General features: G+C 37.3%; 1 protein-coding gene across 1 annotated transcript in view; it reads left to right on the forward strand.

The window, feature by feature from the left end:
• Positions 1 to 23,934, forward strand: part of Gint3 (GDI interacting protein 3) — an 84,761-nt gene that overhangs the window by 41,855 nt on the left and 18,972 nt on the right. The window contains exons 4-5 of the mRNA XM_090385128.1: positions 9,636 to 9,827; positions 15,858 to 16,261. Coding sequence (XP_090241254.1) covers positions 9,636 to 9,827; positions 15,858 to 16,261 — 596 coding nt within the window. The remainder of the gene's footprint in view (positions 1 to 9,635; positions 9,828 to 15,857; positions 16,262 to 23,934) is intronic.

Raw genomic sequence — 23,934 nt, forward strand, 5'->3', positions numbered from 1 at the left:
CCAGTTCTTCTCTTCTGTGTTGCATATTTCTTATCACAGTCGAGTAGTTAGAAATATAATTTGCATTTTCCTGTAGTGACTTCCACATAGAGGTTTGTGTAAAGATTTTGTTGGCTTTGCTGAAGATCCACAACTCAAATTCTGACTAAAATTCTTCCTTGAATACTTATGTTGGCAGAATACAAACGTGCCAAAATGAACCACAGTTTTTGCACCCTGATGCAACTATTTGTCCATTCACTTGCAGTCAATAATTGAGTGCTGTAAAAGGAAAGGCACATGAAATGAACAACTGTTCCATAGCAGCACACATGATTGTACCATAGGCCATTTGCATTACTGCTGGGATCTTGCTTAGTGTCAATTGCACTGTTTAGAGTGCTACAAAAACTGTGTACATAGTTCACAGTTTCATATGGTCTTTGTTTATGTTGAAGTTATTTTTTTGTCTAGTTTAGTAGTTTACACAAGAAGAAAAGGTAGAATAAAATTTTTTGAAAGTTATGCTTGCTGAATTTGATTGAATTCTTTAGTTTGTGAGAAAAAAACGTTATCCTTAATGTGTCTACTGATAAAATTTTGTGTAAAAAATTTTACACAAAATAATAAAAATTTACACAAAATAAATAATAAAATTTTATCCTAAACTGTTGTGTAATGAATCCACAGCCTGGGATGTCAGGATTGAAAAGAAACAGTGGTGGACAGTATGTTGAAGCTGATGAAATCCCTTCCATTTACTAAAAAACTGCTTACTTGTTCCAGTGCTCACAGAAGCACCCCAAAGTGCACATAAAGGACCCTTACAAATATAAATGGTGGCAAACATGGTAAATAATATTAGTAGTGGCAAAAAAAAAGATGTAAGGAAGTAAGCTTGTACATCATCAGCTTAAAAAAAAAAAAAAAAAAACTACACGCGTCATTTACCTATCCCTTCTAATAATTTACCCAATACTTTAAATTTTTTATCCACTTACACCAAAATTAATACTTTGGAACAGGGGTTGCTTGAATCTGAGAAGTGGCTGGTTTTAAAAGTCCCTCAAGTCTGAACATATAAAGTAACCTCTTACCAGTTTTGCACCTCTAGCAGGCTAATAAAAAAACTTAGCTAAAAGGTTCAAGGTATTTAAGAGATTATTTAAAACTTATTTCATATAAAAGGTAAGGTAAGCAGCAGCCATTATCAATCCACTGCAGGATGGAAGCCTCCTCAGACAATTCATGTTGAGAGAAATGGACTGTAATCTGCCACACTGGTCCTGTGCAGGTTGGCAGATCGACCTTATTTAGCAGTCAGGGGCTTGAACCCCGGGCTACTCAAAGAGCGTGTACTACTGCACTCCCACTCCTGACTCTCCATTAACTATATATTAATTTTATTCTTATCTCTTTTAATCACAAGTTCAAAAGTTCTGGTTCCTCAGCTGCATTACTTGTTAATATTTTTGCTTAGCATTTATTTTTATGCTTCTAAATGCAATGATGTATATATTTCTATTCCCTGCATCATGATTGTTGGCTTATTGCTCTATGCTACATTATTATAAACAGTTACTTAAGAAATGAAGGAATTACCTCTATGATGTCTTGTAGAACACTTCAGTGCTGATACTCTCCATTGTTGGATAACTATACAAATAGTTTACATGTATTCCACACCCTCGTAGACAAACAATGATCCATTTCACCCTGGAATCGGAGGCTCGCGGACCCCAAAATACATCGAATCAACCCTAATCTTTGAGTGAGAGAATACAATACGTCCGTATTTTATAAACAATTTAAATGCTTTTAAACCAAATAAATAATGAATATGTACTTTTAACACTTTAAATATTGAGTGTACAATGAGTTTTGACTCGTACACTCAATACAAGAATGAGACAGCATTCAACATCTGTCCTTTCATCCTGCTCCTCAGCTTCAGAACTTGCATTCCATGCGATCAGTGAAGGCTACTTCTTTCTATTCAATGAAGCAAAAATTCTCAGCATCCAACATTAGCATTAGCATAGGCATATGATGCAAGAAAGCAAGCTTATTCAGCATCAGCCAAAAAAAAAAAAAAAAAAAACAACCACTACTCCCATTTCACCCCTCTGTTCGTTCGAAATACCTGTCCAGCTGAGCCTTAAATTTGTTTAGGCTATCAACTTCAACAACAAGCGATGGGAGTCTATTCCACAAACCAACTGCCCGCTGGCTAAAGGCAAATTTCCGCACATCTATCCGACATCCGTCCTTCCTCAATTTGAATTTATGCCCTCTCAGGTGATTATTCTGAGCAAGAGGAAGAATCCCATCGGCATTGAGCATGCTCAAGCCATTCAAAGCCTTATACACCTCTATCAGATCACCTCGCCGATGCCTAGTCTCCAGGCTCTGTAATTTGCAAAACTTAAGCCTTTCTTCGTAAGAGCAACCCTATGTTCCATTCACTAATCTTGTTGCCCTTCTCTGTACTCGTTCCAGCAGCTCTACATCCTTCTTGAAATGAGGCCTCCAGACCTGTATACAGTACTCAAGGTGTGGCCTGACCAATGCCTTATACAAGGGAATAATCACATCCCTGTCCCTGCTAGAAAAATTCCTGTATATCATTGACAAGACACCATGAGCTACTCTTGCAGCTCATCTGCACTGCTCAGAGAACTTCATATCTGCCTGCACAATTACCCCCATGTCCTTTTCATTCTCTACCACTGTCAGTGTAGTACCACAGAGTTGATACGTTGCTCTGGGGTTACTGTTTCCCATATGTAGTACTTTACATTTGTCAATGTTAAACTTCATTTGCCACCTCTCAGCCCATCTGCTCAACTTTTCCAGATCCTGTTGCAGCAGCATAGTATCAGTAGTGTCCTTAACAACCCTGCCAACCTTGGTATCGTCTGCAAACTTGGACATTAAGCCTGATACACCATCATCAATATCATTTATAAATACAGAAAACAACAATGGACCCAACACTGAACCCTGAGGAACTCCACTAATAACATTAGTCCACGTTGAGCAGTGTCCATTGATTACCACTCTCTGTCTTCTGCCACTCAACCATCCCTTTATCCATAGCAGCAATTTGCCTCCAATGCTACACTTCTCCAATTTGTGCAGCAGTCTTCCATGCGCAACAGTATCAAAAGCCTTTCTAAGATCCAAATATATAATATCAAAGTTATTCCCTGCATCCAGTTCTTTTGTGACTACATCATAGTATCCAATCAAATTGGTCAGACAAGACCTGCCCTTAACAAAACCATGCTGCGTCTGAGCTATAACTGAATTCTTGTCCACATGATCCTGCAGTGCTTCTTTAACCAGTGCCTCCATTAATTTTCCTGGAACCGAAGTTAAACTACAGGTCTATAATTACTTGTGTCAGCCTTTGATCCTCCTTTGTGAATTGGGGTTACATTTGCACATCTCCAGTCCATGGGTACCTCCCCTGAGTCCAAAGAAGCTCTCATAATTATGGCTAGGGTTTGCTTACTTCCTTTGCTGCCTCCTTTAATATAACAGGATAGATCCCATCCACCCCGGGTGCCTTTTTTATGTTTATCCTCATCAATTTCTCCTCCACTTTCCTCTCCGTTATTAGAAAATAATCTAGCTCACTGCCAATGTTTACTTCACCTACAACATTCCCCTTCCTGAATAACTCCTCATGTGTGAATGTAGATGCAAAATACTCATTTAGATTGTTAGCCACCTGAGCTGGATCCTCAACTGTTGAACCATCAACATCCAGTGGACCAATCTGATTCATCCCTTTCCTTCTTGAGTTTAAATAGGTAAAGAACTCTTTTCGGTTTTTCTTTGCGTCCTTTGCCAAGGATTTCTCATAATCTGCCTTTGCCTGCCTAATCTCCTTTGTGACTTGGTTACAGACCAACTTATATCTGTCATAGGCTTCCATGTCACCCATTAATTTGTATGTATCCCATGCATTTTTCTTCTCTGCCATATGTCTCATTAGTTCATCTGACAACCATTTAGGCCTGAACCTTGAACAATATTTCTTGGTTGGTATGTAAAGCCTGGTAGCTTCCAAGATTAGTTCCTTGAATGCTTCCCATTTTGAATTTGCTGTTGGTAACATCATCAGTTGGTCCCACTGTATAGAATTTAAATACTGTTTCAGACCATCATAGTCGCCTTTACGAAAGCAAAAACCCTTCCCTTTACCTCTGATGGTAGTTACCTCCTTGAGTAAATCCCACTTCAGCACACTGTGATCACTGCCAACCAGTGGTTCCTTTATCTGCAGATTCCTAATGCATGAGAATCCCTACTGATAATCAGATCAAGAGTATTACTCCCTCTAGTTGCCTCCCGAACATGCCGGTGTAGAAAACAATCATCCAATAAATCCACAAAAGCCTTGCTAGTGTGTGAGTGACCAACCCACAAATTCCAGTCAATATCTGGGAAATTAAAATCCCCCATTATAAGACTCTCTGATTTACTGGCCCATTCTATTTCCCTGTACAGTATCTTATTATACTCATCAGAGTCATTAGGCCTATAGCACACTCCTACTCTCAATTTTGATTTACCTATGCTTATGTCACACCAAACTGACTCAACACTGCCCTGTCCATCAATGTCGACTGGCTTCACTTCCTTTGATTTTGTGTTTTTTAACTAATAGCATAACCCCTCCTCCCCTCCTGTCCTGTCTATCCTTTCTATACACATTGTACTCCCCAAATTCCAGTTCTGCATTCCTTATATCTGTGTGACACCACGTCTCTGATATCCCAACAATATCTGCCTTTGATGTTTTGAGCAATACCTCAAATTCATCAAATTTATTTACTAAACTCCTAGCATTGATGTACACGCAAGTATACATGCACCCGTTTCTATTCTTAGCTACCCTAACACAACCCATGTGTTTACTTGTACCGCAATGACTTCCAGCAGTCTCTGAAATATCCTGCATCTTGTTTTTCAGGCTTCTGCTCATTCCAATAGAAGCAGTGCAAGAATCTCTTTCACCTCTGCCAGTGGCTACTGTTAATCCATTAGTCTGTCTCCCCCCAAGCTAGCAGTTTTCCGACCCACCTAACACTGCCTCGATAGCATCACAAAATATTCTTGCACCCTTTCTATTTAAGTGTATCCCATCCCTGTAGAAGCAATCTCTCCTGTTAACAAGTACATTCCAGGCTGAAAAAAATTCTACCCCTTGAGCCTTGCACAATCTTTCCAGGGCCGAATTGATCGACAAGGCTCTCATCATATACTCCCTCCTATCGTGTCTGGGCAGAATTGCAGACACTCTCAAATTCAACCCTACTTCATGGCTTTTTTTCAACAGTGACCTGTACTTGTTAAGTAATTCCGCTGGTCTCCTACTCTTAATATCATTAGTGCGTGATTACATCAAACATGATTACATCAAACTATTAATTTCAGAGATGCTTGAAATTAAATTACATCAAAATTCAGTCAATGTACATCGCTCCTACTCCATCTCAGATTCATGGTCCTTCACGCACATGCACCAGGATCAATTTTCCATGCTATAAAATTCCGTTGCAACACCCGCGGTTTCATGATCGCGATTTCCTGTGATCATGATCCTGGTCGAAAAGCCCAGTCTGCTTCAGGGAAGTAACAGAATTCTTTAGTTTCCTAATGTTTCAGAGCAGTTTTAATGTTTTTTATGTTTTAATATTAGTTTTTAAAGTGTTAAAAGTATGGATTCATTATTTATTTGGTTTCAAAGCATTTAAATTGTTTTTAAAATACGGATTTATTGTATTCTCTCAATCAAAGATTAAGGTTGGTGATTCAATGTATTTTGGGCGGCGCGAGCCTCCAGATTCTGGGGGTGCATTGGATCATTGATTTTGTTTACAAGGGTGTGGAATACATGTAAACTATTTGTGTATAGTTATCCAACAATGGAGAGTATCAGCACTGAAGTGTTCTACAAGACATCATAAAGGTAATTCCTCCATTTCTTAACTAATTGAATTTATAATGTAGAACATATTGAGCCTTTACTGCTCTGTTATCTATTAATTAAATATTATAAACAGTTATAACTCGTATATCTTATAGAAGTTAATTTACTTTAGTCTAGTTTCTGTTGCTTTGCTTTGCTTTTTTCCTGCTCTGCTCTACCACTTTGTTTTTCTTTCTCTCTCTCTCCTCTCTCTCTCTCTCTCTCTCTCTCTCTCTCTCTCTCTCTCTCTCGTCTCACTCTCTCTCTCACTCTCTCTCTCTCTCTCTCCCCCCCCTCCTCTCTCCATGTAATGGTTTTAGTTGTATAATACTGTCCTTCTGTGTGGAAAAAGCCTGGATTTGAATTCTGTCAACTTAGACAGGAGGAATCTTAATGAGCTTTTTTTCACACCCTGGTTGAGTTAGTCATGGGTAAAGGGTTGCGTGATTTCCCCTCTACTGGCAACTTTAGTTTTTCATCCAGCAAAATAGGAAACCTAAGAGTAGCATACACTCAATTTATAGATACAATCACTGATGCCTCATGGCCTTAGTTGTTTTTAAAAAAAACAAATGTACATTGGTACCAGTGGGAGCAGATGAAATTTCAAAGGGATATGGGGAGCCTTTTAACCATCGAAGATTATTCTAACTCTGGTCTCTCTTCAGTTTCAGAAACCAATGATTCACTTGCATTTGTGATCTGATCAGGAAGCGATTGACATTATAACTATTTTCAAAGTTGCTAATGAAATTGGTATTTCTTATGGAAATTTCAATTGATTTTACCACAAGATGTGGAAATGCATTTCAACCAAGTTTGTCTTGCATCCTCACATAATCACAGAGAGAAAATTGAGAGTTCGTGTCAGGACCTTCATCAGTATTGCTGCTGCCCAGCAATGTCGATGTTTTTAAAATCAACATTGATTAAAATCAATGTTGATTTTAAAATATGGACGGGCTGCTGCCCGTCCATTATAAAAAACAATTTAAATGCTTTGAAACCAAATAAATAATGAATATGTATATTTTCCGTCCCCATCATTACTAGGCAACAAATCATCGAACTATGACCTGGAACAGAAGTAGAGTCCTTTCAGTGGAAGACTTGGTCTTCTCCATGATCCAGAAAAAAAAAAAAAAAAAAAAAAAACCCATCATGATCTTGGTCACATGTGAAAATCATGCTTATTATATTTTTTGACTGAAAAGACAAATTTCACTGAATTTGTCCTACATGGTCAAACATTGAATCAGGTTTACTACAGAACAGTTCTATGACAATTGCACAATGCTGTTTAGAGAAAATGGCCAGAAAAGTGGGCTTTGGTGTTTTGCATCATCAAAAATGCCCCTGCATGTGCACTTCTTTCCATTGAAGGATTTCTTGCAAAGCATTCATCACTGTGGTCCCCATCTTTCACAAGAAGCAGCTGTCATGCTTGTGATTTTTTTTTTTCCCATTTCTCAAGCTTAAAGCTCCCCTTGAAAGATTACAAATTTGTAACAACTGGGGATATTATATTCAGAATGTGATAGAGGAACTATTAGCAATTCCAAAAGAAACCTATCAGGAATGCCTCCAGAAGTTTCAAAAGCATTGGAATCTTTGTATATAGTGCTGAGAAGACTACTTTGAAAGAGTTCCATCCAAATGGGTCACATTGGCCTCTTGGGCATATTGTCAAAATAGCAGGTTAGCATAATTTCCAAAATGTTAGTTCAGGCTGCAGATGATTATATCTAGCATCATAAATTGTGCTAATCTTGAAGTAGACTGTTGTGAGTACATATTTGCACATAACCCAAACTAAACTTAAAGAAGATCCCACCCCCTCTAATGAATTATCTAACTATCAAGAAAGAAATATTATTACAGACTTCCTGTTATTTGCTGTAACATGTAATAGGAAGTCTGTAATAATATTTAATTCTGTAATAACTAACATTTATTGCTGCTGTAACATAGTAAGTTTGTGGCATCATATGAATCGTGTGAAAGGTCTTTGCCATAAAGCAACAGTTGGACACCTTTGGTCAGAATTACTATGAAAGCTGAACTATACTTATTCTCAGCTCTAGAATAATACACATTAGTGTTTCTTCAGGTAAGAATGTGTGTATGGTCTTAAATAGTGCCTGTGTAAATATCAGGTGCTACTTTTATTTAGTCTTCACTTTTTTTTTTTAAGACTATAGGTTGAAACCAGGTCTGGGCCATGATGACAGGAGGTTGAAACTAAATCTGTATTTATCAGTCCTTTTTTTACATATCCAGCAGTGTCATTGATACACTACCTTTTGGTTACTCTTGGAACCACAGCTCAGTATCACATCATTATCATTATTTCAGGAAAATACCATTTAAAAAGAATTTTAGGAATGAAAATAGAAATAAATCTGAAGAGAGGAAAGTATTTCTGTTTGATCCAAACCCAGAAAACTGATAATATTACCTGTTCAGTAGAGTGAAGCCTCTTGTCTTCTTTGAGGGCAGTGGCTGAGAATGTTTCTGCTGTTTGGAATTTGCTTTGATTTTAGGGTAAAAATGGTAGATGCATTCTCATCTGTAGTCATCAGTTGGGAGAAGTCACTCTGGATGTTTTTGCATATGGTCAAAAGCTGCTTTAATTCTACCTTGCATCTTCTCAAAAGGTAACAGTAGTTAGTATTAATGTTAGCCATGTAGTGCAAGAAAGCCACTGGCTTTTGCTGTGCCAGCCAAAAAATAAATAAATAATATAGGAATATTATTTTTTAGTTATATAATAATTTTATTTACATAATTTTAAAATTTATTTTATATAATAAATAATTGAGAGAGTCGAAATCTTATACATAGGCAAAAAATAAATAAATAATATAGGAATATTATTTATTTTAGTTATATGATAATTTTAAAATTTATTTTATATAATAATAATAATAAATAGTTGAGAGAGCCTAAATCTTATACATATGCAAGCAATTTTATCTGGCTTTTTTTTTTTTTTTTTTTTTACAGGCATCAGTACTTAGTAAAATGAATAATAATGTTGCAGATCTTGTGAGCCAATTGTGAATTGTTATACAGCAGTCTTCCATGTCCAGTTCCTTTTTGATATTCTCTTCTGTGACAGCAGTTGGGTGCCTTGGAATTTCATGTAGATATTCTACCACACCCAACAATTGTACAATCCTTATATACTACATGCATGTTTTGGAAATTGTTCTGTTTTCTTACCTTTGGAGATGGCAGACAGAGCTGTACTTGACTTTGTCCATGGTCACACTTCCCTCTACTGTAAGCTCTAGCAAAATAGTAGCCAGTTCTAGAGTTACCAAAATTTTTCATAGAAATAATGAGAAATAGATGAAAAAAAAACCTCATTCCTGCAGATAGTCTTTTAAGCGATTTGTGTAAATCTTTTTGCTGAACAATTCTCATAATCTAAACTATGGCTAGATTTTATTTTGAATCGTTGCATTCAACAATTGCAGTTTGCTATTTAGCAATTTAGCATTATTATGCAACTAGCATCAGTATTAATGAGGAACATTGCCAATAAGATTTGCCATATGCTTAATGAATAATGATTTTGAGTTGTGCTTTTTGATATTATTTTTACCTCTTATGTTCTTAAACTCATTTACTACTTGTTTTCGCTAAATGTAGTATATTATAATTTCAGGTTGTTCAAGAAAGTGCACCTGTGTTGACTGTATCAGGCATATATTTTTCCTGCCCTATGATAGGCCCAGAAATACTACCAAAGAAAGAAATTGAATTGAAAATTAAGGAATTTCTTTACAGTCAACTTTCAGAAGAGAAGGGATTAACAGCATGTTTGATCATTCACACGTGTAATAAAAATACAGAAAAGGTATTTTGCAATTTTATGAAGTAGTGATTTATTTTAAGAGGAATGATTTCTTATGTATTCACATATTATGTAAACTCAGCCATTTCATCCATTTCCTGTTGAGTTAGGATTTCAGGCAATGGAAATAGATTTCCTCCATTAGTTATTCCAGGTTTTGCAGCCTGCACAACATGCATGTTATCATGAACACACACGTTCATATTATACATGATAAATCACATGAACTGCCCAAAGTAGTCATTGTACCCAAAATGACCAACCAACAAACCTATTTTATGTTACTGTGTTGTCTTCTAGTTATGGCTTCTCTGCACCTCAAATTTTTTTCGCTGATTGGTACTTATTGCAAATTTTAACTTGGATTGTGACATCAGAGTTTTTAGTTTCACAGATATCTGGGTGAGATATGTGATTTCTGATTTAAGAGAAATCTACACAAGCTTTCTTGTGTAAATTGTTGTTGAAAGATATATTCTTGATGGATTTTTTAAAAGGGAAACAAAAACAAGAAATATTTCATTCACTTATACTGTGTTAATTTAAGAAAATCAAATTTTTAATAGTTGGAAAAAAAAAAAAAAAAAAAAAAAAAAGACCTTGCAAATTTCTGCAGAGAGAAGATGCCAAAGAATCTACTGATTAATATTATTTTATTTTTTTAGCTATTTTTTTAGAATAGTTTTCATTTATTTAAATGTTCTTTGATATATTGTTATCTTATACGGGGCAGTAAATAAGTATTTACCCTCACTAGAAATATTTGAGATAGGTATCTGAAACTTGGCTGGCAATTTCATCCTTCTTTCTCTATAGCTATTTTCTAGAGCAGTGTTTCCCAACCTTTTTCGAGTTGCGACCCCCCTTTTATAATAGCCAAGTAACATGTGACTCCCCGCCACATTTGCATAAAAAGGCATTTTTAATAGGGTAAAGAAAACATGTTAAAAATAGATTTTTCAGAATATAATTCTAACCTAATATTTAATGCAATGGTTGTACTTGCATCTGGGCAGCCAGCTTCAAAATTTGTGGCTGAGTGTTTGTTAAAGCCAACCTCATGTCATCCTCAACATTCAGTCTGTTTCTTGCCTTTGTTTTGATATGAAGAAGTGTTGAAAATCCACTCTCGCAGAAATATATAGAGGCAAATGGAAGTAAAACTTGAAAGGCAAGCATGGTGACATTTGGATGTGACTGATACATAGCACACCTGAACTGAGTCAGCAATTTTTCATAAAACAAATTATGTGCCGAGGAATCGTTCCACGGATCCGAGAATTCATCCTGTACTTCATCGGAAATGCTGGCTACATTCAGGGAAGCAGAGAATGGGTTTTGTACCAGTTCAGCTTCTCCTTCTTTAAGCTCAGGGAAGTACCGCTGAAATTCCTTTTCGAGGGATTCAAGGTGCCCAGTAATCTCCTCCTTTAGATTCTCATCTAGTTCACCTTCAGATTTCTCTAGTACACACTGCAGCATTTTTCAAACATGGCAATGTTTCCAAGATTTACTTTCCGATGCCAGTTTTGCAGCTTGGATACAAATGCCTGAAGATTGTCTTGAAATTGGATAATGTGTGTTTCCTTTCCCCGAAGTTTCAGGTTCAGCTTATTTAGTTGGTCTAAAATGTCTGCTAAGTAAGCAACTCTTTTCTTCCAAGCTTCATTGTTAAAGTAAGCCACAAGGTCATGTTTCCCTTGCGTTTCCAGGAACAACTTGATTTCATCTTTCCACTCAAAGACACGATTGATAACATTTCCTTTCGACACCAGTGTACAGCAGTGTAGAAAAGAAGAACCTCATGTCTTTACAGAGTTCTTTAAACAGATGGGTGTGAGGGCTCCAGATTTGATGTAATTCACAATTTTGATCAGAGAATCAAGTACTTCTTGCATAGGAGCTGGAAGAGTCTTGCTGGCAAGAGCATATCAGTGAATCATGCAGTGAATGCCTTTTGCTTGGGGAGCAAGTTCTTTCACTTTTGTCTGAACGCCCGATTTTGACCCTAGCATAGCTGGTGTTCCATCTGTACAAACCCCACAGACAGTTTTTCCACTGTAGTCTTTCAGTTTCAAAAAAGGTATTTATCTTCTCCATAATATCTTCACCTTTTGTAGTAGTTTCAAGTGTACTACAAAACAGGAACCCTTCTTTGATGTCATCTGAATGAATATATTTCATGAAGACAAGCAACTGAGAACATGAACTTACATTCGTTGATTCATCAACTTGAAAAGAAAACAATGGAGAAACTTTGATTTCATTCAAAACCTGCTCTTTCACGTCTACGGACATATCTGAAATGCACCTCTGAATAGTGTTATTGAATAGAGATATTTGTTGCATCTTTATCTCGCTGGCTTCCCCAAGGATTAACTTCACCATCTTCAACATGCAGGGTTTGATGCCCATTCTCCAATCGTGTAAAGTTTTTTTTTTTTTTTTCTTTTTGGTTTGGCAATTTCCAATGCAACTTCATATGATGCTTGCATTGCTGCTGTGCTTTGTTGCTGAAAACTTCCTGTACGATCAAGTCTCTGATGTTTGAGACTAGTTTCACAGTGTTGAAAGAACTCCATATCCTTTTTAGTATGTTCTGAATGCTTTGTCTCAAAGTGACAATTCAGTTTTGAAGGTTTCATAGATTCAGCACTGAGAATGACATTGCACAAAACACATTGTGGCTTCTCTATGCCATTGCTGATCAAGGTGGTAAAGCCAAATTTTAGATGGTTTTCTGAATATTTATGTTTTTTCTCCATGGGTACGGATTTAGCACGGACTGATGACGACCTCCTGACGCTCTTTAGATTTTAGAAAGTGCAAGCAGTAGCTAACCCGCACTCGACAGCGAGTGGCTGGTTTCTATCATGGCGGCAACTAAAGGTGGTTGACTATTGGCGAACTAAGTTCATGCCAGTTTCTATTAGACAGCCCATCACGGACTGTATTGAATTACATCATTGCAAACGTGACAGCTTCAGCAAAACATATGGGTTGATCTTGAACTGCATTAAGAGAGCAACTCACCTTTATTCGACGGTTCATATTCGACAGTCTGTTATTCACGCATCGAGACACCAATTAAAAACAAATTTTGATGTTGAATTTTGGATCATAATGAATATTTTTTTCAGTTTACTATTTGTAACATAGAATTCTATTCTAATGATAACACTGCATTTGTATATTTTATTTTTAGGGAGTGAATCAAGGTCCGCTGCGGCAGAAATTTGAAAAAATATTAAAGGCCTTCCATAGCAGATAATTAAAATAATATAAAATGCTTAATATATATGAACACGGTGCGCTTTTAATATTTTTTAAGTATCTGCTGCGGTGTACCTTAAGTCACTTCCTTTCATTTATCAAAAATCAGTGTTACAACCACTATTAGAATATTGCAGTGTAGCCATATGCCATATTGAAATAAATAACTGTTGAAAACCTTCGTGATGAAATTTCCTATAAAAATAATTGCAACTAAAAATAATTGCGGCAACCCCCCCCCCCCCAAGAAAACACTTTGCAACCCCCTTGGGGGTCGTGACCCTCAGGTTGGGAACCTGGGTTTTAGCGCTGCACATTTTTCTCATATGTAGATAAGCTTTTTCAATCCTTCAATAGAATTGCTCACTTTGAGGAGAAAAATAGGCTTCCACTTCATTAATTTTCTCCTCATCAGTCTGATATCTGTGGGCCTGTAATGGTTTCTTCATTTTAGGGAAAGAGGAAGTCTGAAAGTGAGAGGTCAGGAAAGTAACATGGATGCTGCAGATTTTCAAAGCTGCATCTGATTGCAAAGTCCACTATGAATGCAACCTTGTGAGCAGGAGTATTGTTGGCTAGGAGTTAGCCTGTCTTAACTTTTCCAGGAGGTGTGAAAAGGTGACAGAACAAGATCGAGCACAGGTTTTAAGAACAAGAGGAGAAATGCCATCAAGGTCTGGAGTTTTGTTGGCATCAAGATTGTTCAGAATTCTTCTAACAACCTCCTTGTGGGAGTCCGTGAGAGGTATTGAGTGGAATGTATTGGGTACGACAGTATTAATATTAGCCAGTATCAAGGATGCCTGAGGCTTTTGCTGTACCACAATAAAAGAGAATAATAAAATAAAACAAATCATCTGTTTGACTCCATCTTAGGTCATTTATCCAAATGACCTTTTAATCACCCTAAGCTGTCAGCCTCCTTCACCCATGGAGGTAACTTATTCTGATAATCAACAACTTGCTAGCTAAAACAAAACTTCCTGGAATCCAGTTTAAACCTCTTCCCCTGTAATTTGAATTTATGGCCCCTAGTTCTGGAGTCATTTATAACAGTGAAAATTTCACCCTCATTTGTTTTACTTTCTCCCCTCAGAGCCTTATACAGCTCAATCAGGTTTCCTCTAAGGCCTGGTTACCAAACTCTGCATCCCATATAATGAAAGCTTTTCTCATATGGACACCGCTTTGCTAGTCTCACCAGGTGCACTGCCTGTTTTTGGACCATTTCAAGAAGCCTAATGTCTCTTTTTTTTTTTAGTGCAGCCTTCATACTTGAACACAGTATTCCAAGTGGAGTCTTACAATTGCCTTATAAGCTGGGATTATGACATCCCTATATCTGTTGGTAAATGTATGATAAATCATTGATAGGACACCATGCACCTTCTTTGCCAGCTGTCTGTTCTGCTTGGAGAACTTTGTGTTGACTGTGGCATAACTCCCAAATCCCTTTCTTTGTTTTTAATTCAATTCCATGAAGTACAAGTTATTTTGGAGTTGTTGTTCTCAAAGTGTAAAACCTTGCATTTTGCCACATTAAAACTTAGTTGCCCTTTTTCTGACCATCCCCCAAGTCTAAGTTGCCCTGAAGAAGTTCTGCTAGGCATTGATTATTAACTACTCTACCGATCTTGACATTGTCTGCAAATTTAGATGTAAAACTCTGTATTATCCCTTTGTCTGTGAAAATCAAAAACAACATTGGTCCCAGTACCGCTCTTACAGGAACCCCACTTCTCTCTTTGGCTCAATCTGAAGAATAACCATTAATCACAATCCTCTGCCTTCTTGCTTGTAGCCACCTATGATCTATCTAAGTAATTTCCTGCAATTCCAGTGTGTTCCAGCTTATAGGGTAACCTCACTCAGTACTGAGTCTGATGCTTTGCTGAAACCCAACTAAACAATGTAGAAATTATATCCTATATCCAGTTCATGAGTGACTCTATCTAAATAACTTACCAAGCTGGTTATTATTATTATTATTATTATTATTATTATTATTATCATTAGCCATATGGTGCAAGGAAGCCTGAGGCTTTTGCTGCACCAGCCAGAAAAAAAAAAAAAAAAATTCTAATTTACCCTAAGAGAGAGAGAGAGAGAGAGAGAGAGAGAGAGAGAGAGAGAGAGAGAGAGAGAGAAGTAGAAGGAAATCACCACGGAAGAGAAGAATGATGATATCCAGCTCAGGTTAAACATGATTTTCCCTTTACAGAATCCTGCTGTGTTCTTTTAGAATTCCATTTCTCTCCAAATGATCCTGTACTGTAATCATGATCATTGAATTCATGATTTTCCCTACCACCAGATAGGGAAAATCCAAAAAAAAAATAACTCCAAAAAAATTGCACTTAATTTGAAAGGCATATAATTTTGGATCTGTTTGACCCAGGGAGCTATAATATATGTCTTGATGCCTAACAGTTTTATCAAATTTCATGAAAATTGAATGGGTTCAGGTTGTGAACATTGTTGAATTGAATGGAATTACTCTGCATCTTTACATTGTAGGTTGAGTAAGTGTGTCAATTATTTGACTAATTCTTGCAATTTCTCTTAGACTGTTATATCCATTTTTTTTAAATGTAATTCAGAGAATTGCACAAAAAAAAAAAACAAAAAAAACAGTGGACTTATAGTCTAAGAGAAATCACAAGAATTAGTCATAACTGATATAATGTTAATATGATTTTCTATAATTTTCATTGAAATTTTCTTGAATTAATAGATTATTTCATTTTAATTTTTTTGTAGGTGAAAGTTGGAATTGAAACATTGTCTCGCTATTTAACAAATATAATCGATAATCCAACGGAAGAAAAATTTCACAAAATCCGCATAAATAACAAAATTTTTCATGAAAGAGTATCAAATTTGGAGGGTGCATATGAATTCCTTTATGCTGCAGGGTTTGAGAAACAGACTCTATTACATGATAGTAATGAAGATGAATTTTTGGTGTATCCAGAAGAGAAACTTCATGATTTAGAAAACTTAAAAATGTTAAGGGATGCTTTATTTATTGCAGAACCAGTCTGTCCAATCCTTGATCGTAACCTTAAAGTTTTAATGCCTTCTCAGGCAAGAGAAGTGATCAACCTGCCGAGAGAATTTTTCAACTTGACAATGGAAGAAATAAAAAAGGAACAGCAATTAAAGTGAGTATTAAAATGTTTTGGTAAGATCAAAACTGCCCTTTTTAATAGAATACAGTATATTAAAAGAGCAGTTTGCCACTAAGGCATGTATAATGTTTCAGTATAACCATCTTGATACCACAACAAACTCATTATTTATTATTATTCTTACTCATATTTCCAGTAGAAATTAGAAAAATTGTAAAATGTTTCCTTGCCACTTGGCAATGTAACCACGAAGTGAATAAAATGAAATATCGGTTAATACGTGTATATTTGGTCCATAATTCCACTGCCAATTTTTGGTCTACAGTTATTCATATACATAGCTGCCAACTCTCTGCATTTGTGATAGAGAATCTATCTTTATTCTATTTTATCCCTTCTCCATCTCACCATTGTAATATAGTTGGTTTATCCATCGTTTTGAAGAACTTTTTTTCCACATTTTTTTTCTTTTCTTTTCTTTTCAAAAAATAAATAGTAAAACTATGTTAAAGTTGCTTTTTAAAAAATTTTTTTGTGAATATCTGCATAAGGAATCCTTAATGAATCGGCATTTAGCCCACATTGCAAAAGAGAAATGTGGGACAATTGCATTCTCTGTAATGCATGATTATTTCATTGTAATTGGATGGTGCAAAGATAATTAGCAATGTGTTTTAGTAAGATTCCAAAAAAATATGATATGAATTTTCAGAATGTGTTATGCAAAATTTTCCATGTATTATTATAAAATGGAAAAGGTAACATCTGTATGTAGATGTGATTTTTTTTTTTTTTTTTTAATTTATAGCAGTGAGAAATGGGCTGTTATCAGACATTTGCAAACAAATTACCATAAGGACAGTATGCAGTGCACAGAAGGAAATGCAGAAACATATGTAGCATTTCATAGTGAAGATATTATATACGCAGAATGTTTATTTTAATTTTTTTATAGCACATAATCTCCATAATCTTCCGCTTTGTTCCGCATTGTTCAGAAATGTTTCCCGATAGTGAAATGCTTATTTTTCTCTCTAAATAACCACTATTTATCATGAGTTTTTAAAAGTTAGTTTATTTACCCTTATGGACTAAACGTACTATATAGTTAGGTAACATTTCGAGAACCTTGCTGGAACTCATCGTCAGACCATACTTGGCTCTGCTGTTCACTGCTTGCTTTTGCAGAATGGCTAAATCTCCTTCATTGAGTCCATGACAGGCTTCCAAAAGTTATCTAATTGTAGAGTACATTATGCATTAGCAGAGGCATATGATGCAAGAAAGCAGGCTTATGCAGCATCAGCAAAAAAAAAAAAAAAAAATTTCATTTCATTTGCTACAATAGTTTGTCCAGTTCTTCCTTGAATTTATTTAAGCTATCAACTTCCACAACGACAGATGGAAGTTTGTTCCAGCAATCAACCACTGGCTAAAGGCAAATTTCTGCACATCTCTTCTGCAACTGTCTTTTTTCAGTTTGAAAGGGCGCCTCCATAGCCAGGTGGGAAGGAGTGCAGTGCGTAACACACGCTTCTTGATTAGACCGGGGTTCGAGCCTGTCACCACCAAATACGGAGGATGCGGAAAGGTCAGGGAATGACCACCGCATATTTCCGGAGCAATATGGCCTTAGTTGCTAATGCTCCTTAAAACCAAATAACATAGCATAACATCAGTTTGAATTTATGCCCCCTCGTAATGTAATGTAATCTGAGGGAAAAAGAGGAAGAATTCCATCAGCACTGAGCTTGCTCAAACCATTCAAAGCCTTATACACTCGATCAAATCACCTCGCACCAGAGCAGAAATTTTCAAAATTAAGCCTTTCTTGGTAAGATCACACCTATGTTCCACTCACCAATCTTGTTGCCCTGCTCTGTACTCATTCTAGCAGCTCTAAATCCTTCCTAAAATGAGGACTCCAGACTTGTATGCAGTACTCAAGGTTTTACCTGACCACTGCCTTCTACAAAGGGATAATCACCTCCTTACTTTGCTAGCAAAATTCCATTGGCAGCATTTCATTGACAAAACCTCATGAGCTGTCCTGTCAGCCTATCTGCACTGCTCAGAGAACTTCATATCTACAATTACTCTCAGGTCTTTCATTCTCCACTACCCTGAGTGTAGTACTGCATAGTTGGTACATTATTCTGGGGTTACTGCTACCCATATGCAGTACTTTGCATTTGTCAATGTTAAACTTCAGTTGCCACTTCTCAGCTCATCTGCCTAACTTTTTTAATTAGGGTCATTAATAACCCTACCAACCTTTATATCATTTGCAAACTTGGACATTAAGCCTGATATACCTTCATCAGTATCATTTATAAATATAGAAAATAACAGTGGGCCCAACACTGAACTCTGGGGGACTAATAAACATGGGACTTGCCCATGGAAAACTACTGTATAATTTTGGCTTTTTTCAACATTGATCCGTACTTATTAAGTAATTCCACCTTCTCCTACTCTTAATATCATTAGTGCCGTGTACAACAGTATCACCTTTTGTGACCTTAAAAGATGATATCTGCTCTACTATGTCATCATATTGTGTCCCTGGCACACATACCCTTGTCTTGTTCCACCTATTCTTTTTGCACAATATATTCCCCGTTTCCCTGACAATAGAGTCACCGACAACAACTAGTTCCTGCGGGACCAGCGCAGTTCTGCCTTGGGGATTGCTGCTGTGTTGCCTGATGTTCAAGTGCAAACTCTGGCTTTGATGTGGGCAGCTGAGAGCTTGATGGGCCCCTCAATTTAAATCCTTTGAGAGCATCTAACCTGTTCTTCAAGTTCTCATAAAGGCCCATAAGAACCCCGAGTTAGTGCCTGATTTCCTCACACTACTTCATTTGGCACACACACAAAGACATTCCTCTTGGCAATATCATGTCCTGTTCCTGAGAGATCCAGGAACTGTGATTCAGAGGAGCATATTATCAAGGCGTTCTGAGGTCAGAAATATTTCAAATGAGCAGGTAGCTTATGCCAGGGCAGCAAGCTTAAATAAGCTTTAAGGGATGTGTCAGGCTAGTTAACTATACAAGAACACCAATTCTTAATTATTTATGTTGTTGTTGTTATTTGGTTTTTAGGAGCATTAGCAACTAAGGCCATATTGCCCCGGGGATATGCGGTGTTCATATCCTGACCTTTCCGCATCCTCTGTATTTGGTGGTCAAGAACGTGTGCCACGCACTGCTGTTCCTGCCCACCTGGCTACGGAGGTGCCTTAATTATTTATACAGTAATGTCAGAAGTGTCGTCAATAAAATGAGTGAATTCAAACTGCTGGTTAGGACAAGTAACACTGACATAATAGGGCTTATGCAAATGTTGTGCCACCCAGAGATGGGGGATGATGAGTTTCAGTATGGTATATATAATGTATTTAGGAGGGATAGGGAAGATAGAAGGGGTGGCGGGGTCATGCATCTTAGACAGAGTATCCATGATGGTAGATTTGTGAAACCATTCATGATAATGTTGAAAAATGCAAGGTATTATGTATGAGAAGCAAAAGGATTTCTTGTCTGCCAAGCCTTGTGTTCTTTTTTTTTTCACAGAATTGCAATTACCAATTGATATAACCACTGCTCATCTCAGTTGCCCTAATTATTTGCTGTAAAATTCCTTTCGTTTTAAAGATGGTATTTGTGCATATGTCTACTCTCACATTCCCTGTCAGAGACATAGTAATTTGGAATCTACTCTTTTAAATTTTCAGTGGCTTAAATGAGTGACTCGAATGAGTACAGTGAACAATTGTACAGAGAAATAGAGTGGGCTAGTAAATCAGAATGTCTTATCGTGGAGGATTTTAACTTCCCAGATATTGACTGGAACTTGTGGATTGGTCACTCGCACACTAGTAAGACTTTTGTGGATTTATTGGATGATTGTTTTCTGCAGCAGCATGCTCGAAAGGCAACCAGAGAGGGTAATACTCTTTATCTGGTTATCAGCAGTGATCATTCGTGTATTAAGAATTTGCAGATAAAGGAACCACTGGGTGGCAGTGATCACAGTGTACTGATGTGGGATTTACTTAAAGATATAATTACCATCAGGGGTAAAGGAAAGAGTTTTTGCTTCTGTAAAGGTGACTACAGTGGTCTCAGACAATTTTTAAATTCTGTACAGTGGGATCAACTGATGATGTTACCAACAGCAAATTCTAAGTGGAAGCATTCAAGGAATTAATAAAATTCCTTGAATGCTTAATGTTTCATACCCATTAAAAAATATTATTCAAGGTTTAGGCCTAAATGGTTGTCAAATGAAGTAATGAGACTAGTGGCAGAGAAGAAAAATACATGGGATGCATATAAATTATCAGGAGACACAGAAGCCTATGGCAGATATAAGCTAGTCTGTAATCAAGTCACAAAGGAGGTTAGGCAGGCAAAGGCAGATTACGAGAAATCTTTGGCAAAGGATGCTAAGAAAAACAGCAAGGATTTCTTTACTTATATAAACTCTAAAAGGAAGGGGATGAATGAGATTGGTCCACTTGATATCAGTGGTTCGACTGTTGATAATCCTGCTCAGATAGCAAACAAACTGAATGAGTATTTTGCATCTACATTCACATGAGGAGTTATTAAGGATTGAAAATGCCAGAAGGTTATCAAATTGTAGCAGGGTACTTAAAATAATTTTGTATAAACAGAGCAAAGTGCAGGAGAAATTGTTGAAGTTAAACATAAGAAAGGCACCAGGGGTGGATGGGATCTATCCAGTTATATTAAAGGAGATGGCAAAGGAAGTAAGCAAAACCTTAGCCATAATTATGAGAGCGTCCTTGGACTCAGGGGAGGTCCCCACTTACTGGAGATGTGCAAATGTATCCCCAATTCACAAAGGGGGGGGGATCGAAGGGTGACACGAGTAATAACAGACCAGTTAGTTTAACTTCTGTTCCTGGTAAAATAATGGAGTCACTGGTTAAAGATGCATTGTAGGATCATATAGACAAGACTGCAGCAATAATTCACGCACAGCATGGGTTTGTTAAGGGAAAGTCTTGTGTGACTAATTTGATTGGATATTATGATGTGGTTACAAAGGAACTGGATGCAAAAAATAATTTTGATATTGTATACTTGGATTTCAGGAAAGCTTTTGACACTGTTGCGCATAGAAGACTACTGTACAAATTGGAGCAGAATGGTATTAAAAGTATGTTGCTACAATGGATAAAAGGATGGTTGAGTGGGAGAAGACAGGGTGGTAATCAATGTTAACTAATGTTATTAGTGGAGACCCACAGGGTTCAGTGTTGGGTCCACTGTTGTTTTGTATATTTATCAATGATATTGATGAAGGTATGTCAGGCTTATTGTCTAAGTTTTTAGATACAAAGGTTGGCAGGGTTGTTAATGGCAGTGTGCTACTGCAACAGGATCTAGAAAATTTGGGAAGATGGGCTGAGAAGTGGCAACTGAAGTTTAAAATTGACAAATGCAAAGTACTGCATATGGGTAGAAGTAACCTCAGAGGAACGTGCAAACTGTGTGGTACTACACTTAAGGTGGTAGAAAATGAAAAAGACCTGGGAGTAATTGTGCAGTCAGAAATGAAGTTTTCTGAGCAATACAGACAGTCTGCCAGAGCAGGTCATGGGGTTTTGTCAATGATATACAGAAATTTTGCTAGCAGAGAAAAGAAGGTGATTGTCCCTCTGTATAAGGCAATGGTCAGGCCACGCTTGAGTACTGCGTACAGGTCTGGAGGCCTTGTTTTGGGAAGGATGTAGATTTGCTTGAGCATGTACAGAGAAGAGCAACAAGATTGGAAGGGAATGAAGGGATCCTCTTACCAAGAGAGGCTTAATTTCTGCAAATTGCAGCAACTGTAGACTAGTCACCTGCGAGGTGATCTGATTGAGGTGTATAACACCTTGAATAGGTTGAATACGCTGAATTCTAATGGGATTCTTCCACTTGTTCAGATTACGAACCTAAGGGGGCATAAATTGAAATTGAGGAAAGACAGCTGTAGAATAGATGTGTGTGAGAAATTTTCCTTTTGCCAGAGGTTAGTTAATTCCTGGAACAAACTTCCATCTGTCATTGTGTGAAGTTGATAGGTTAAATAAACTTAAGGAGGAACTGGACAAACACTTAGAGGGAATGGTTGTGTGAAATTTTTTTTTTTTTTGTCTGATGCTACATAAGCTCATACTCTTGCTTTCTTGAATCATGTGCCATGATTACTACTACTACCCCATTCTGTCAAATTCATTAGCATTAGTAGAGGCATATGATGCAAGAAAGCAAGCTTACGCAGCATCAGCCAAAAAAAAAAAAAAAAACGCTCCCATTTCACCCCTCCGTTTGTTCCAAATACCTGTCCAGCTCAGCCTTAAATTTATTTAGGCTATCAACTTCCACAACAAAGGATGGAAGTCTGTTCCACCAACCAACTACCCACTGGCTAAAGGCAAACTTCTGCACATCTATCCTACATCTGTCTTTCCTCAATTTGAATTTATTCCCTCTCAGCTCATTATTCTGAGCAATGGGAAAAATCCCATCAGCATTGAGCATGCTCAAACCATTCAAGGCTTTATACACTTCAATCAGATAACCTTGCAGGTGCCTAGTCTCCAGACACTGGAATTTGCAAAACTTAAGCCTTTCTTCTTAAGAGCAACCCTTTGTTCCATTCACTAATCTTGTTGCCCTTCTCTGTACTCGTTCCAACGGCTCTACATCCTTCTTAAAATGGCGCCTCCGTAGCCAGGTGGGAAGGAGCAGCAGTGAGTAGCACACGCTTCTTGATTAGACCGGGGTTCGAGCCCGTCACCACCAAATACGAAGGATGCGGAAAGGTCAGGAATGACCACCGCATGTTCACGGAGCAATATGGCCTTAGTTGCTAATGCTCCTAAAAACCAAATAACAACAACACCTTCTTAAAATGTGGCCTGACCATTACCTTATACAAGGGGATAATCACCTCCTTATCCCTGCTAGAAATATTCCTGTATATCATTGACAAGACACCATGAGCTCCTCTTGCAGACCATCTGCACTGCTCAGAAAACTTCATACCTGCCTGCATAATTACCCCTAGGTTCTCTTCGTTCTCTACCACTGTCACTTTAATACCACAGAGGTGATACATTACTCTGGGGTTATTGCTTCCCATATGTACTTTATATTTGTCAATTTTAAACATCATTTGCCACCTCTCAGTCCATCTGCTGAACTTTTCTAGATCCTGTTGCAGCAGCGTACTGTCATTAGTGTCCTTAACAACCCTGCCAACCTTCGTATTGTCCGCAAACTTGGACATTAAGCTTGATATACCATCATCAATATCATTTATAAATACAGAAAACAACAATGGACCCAACACTGAACCCTGAGGGACTCAACTAATAACATTAGTCCACGATGAGCAGTGTCCATTGATTATAATTCTCTGTCTTCTCCCACTCAACCATCCCTTTATCCATAGCAGCAATTTGCTTACAATGTCACACTGCTCCAATTTGTTCAGCAGTCTTCCATGTGCAACAGTATCAAAAGCCTTTCTAAGATACAAATATATGATATCAAATTTATTCCCTGCAACCAGTTCCTCTGTGACCAGATCATAGTATCCAATCAAATTGGTCAGGCAGGACTTTCTCTTAACAAAACCATGCTGTGTCTGAGCTATAACTGAAGTCTTGTCTAGATGAT

The sequence above is a fragment of the Mastigoproctus giganteus genome, chromosome 11, assembly GCF_048544385.1.
Source record: "Mastigoproctus giganteus isolate SK-2022 chromosome 11, ASM4854438v1, whole genome shotgun sequence".
In the NCBI taxonomy this organism is placed as follows: domain Eukaryota; kingdom Metazoa; phylum Arthropoda; class Arachnida; order Uropygi; family Thelyphonidae; genus Mastigoproctus; species Mastigoproctus giganteus.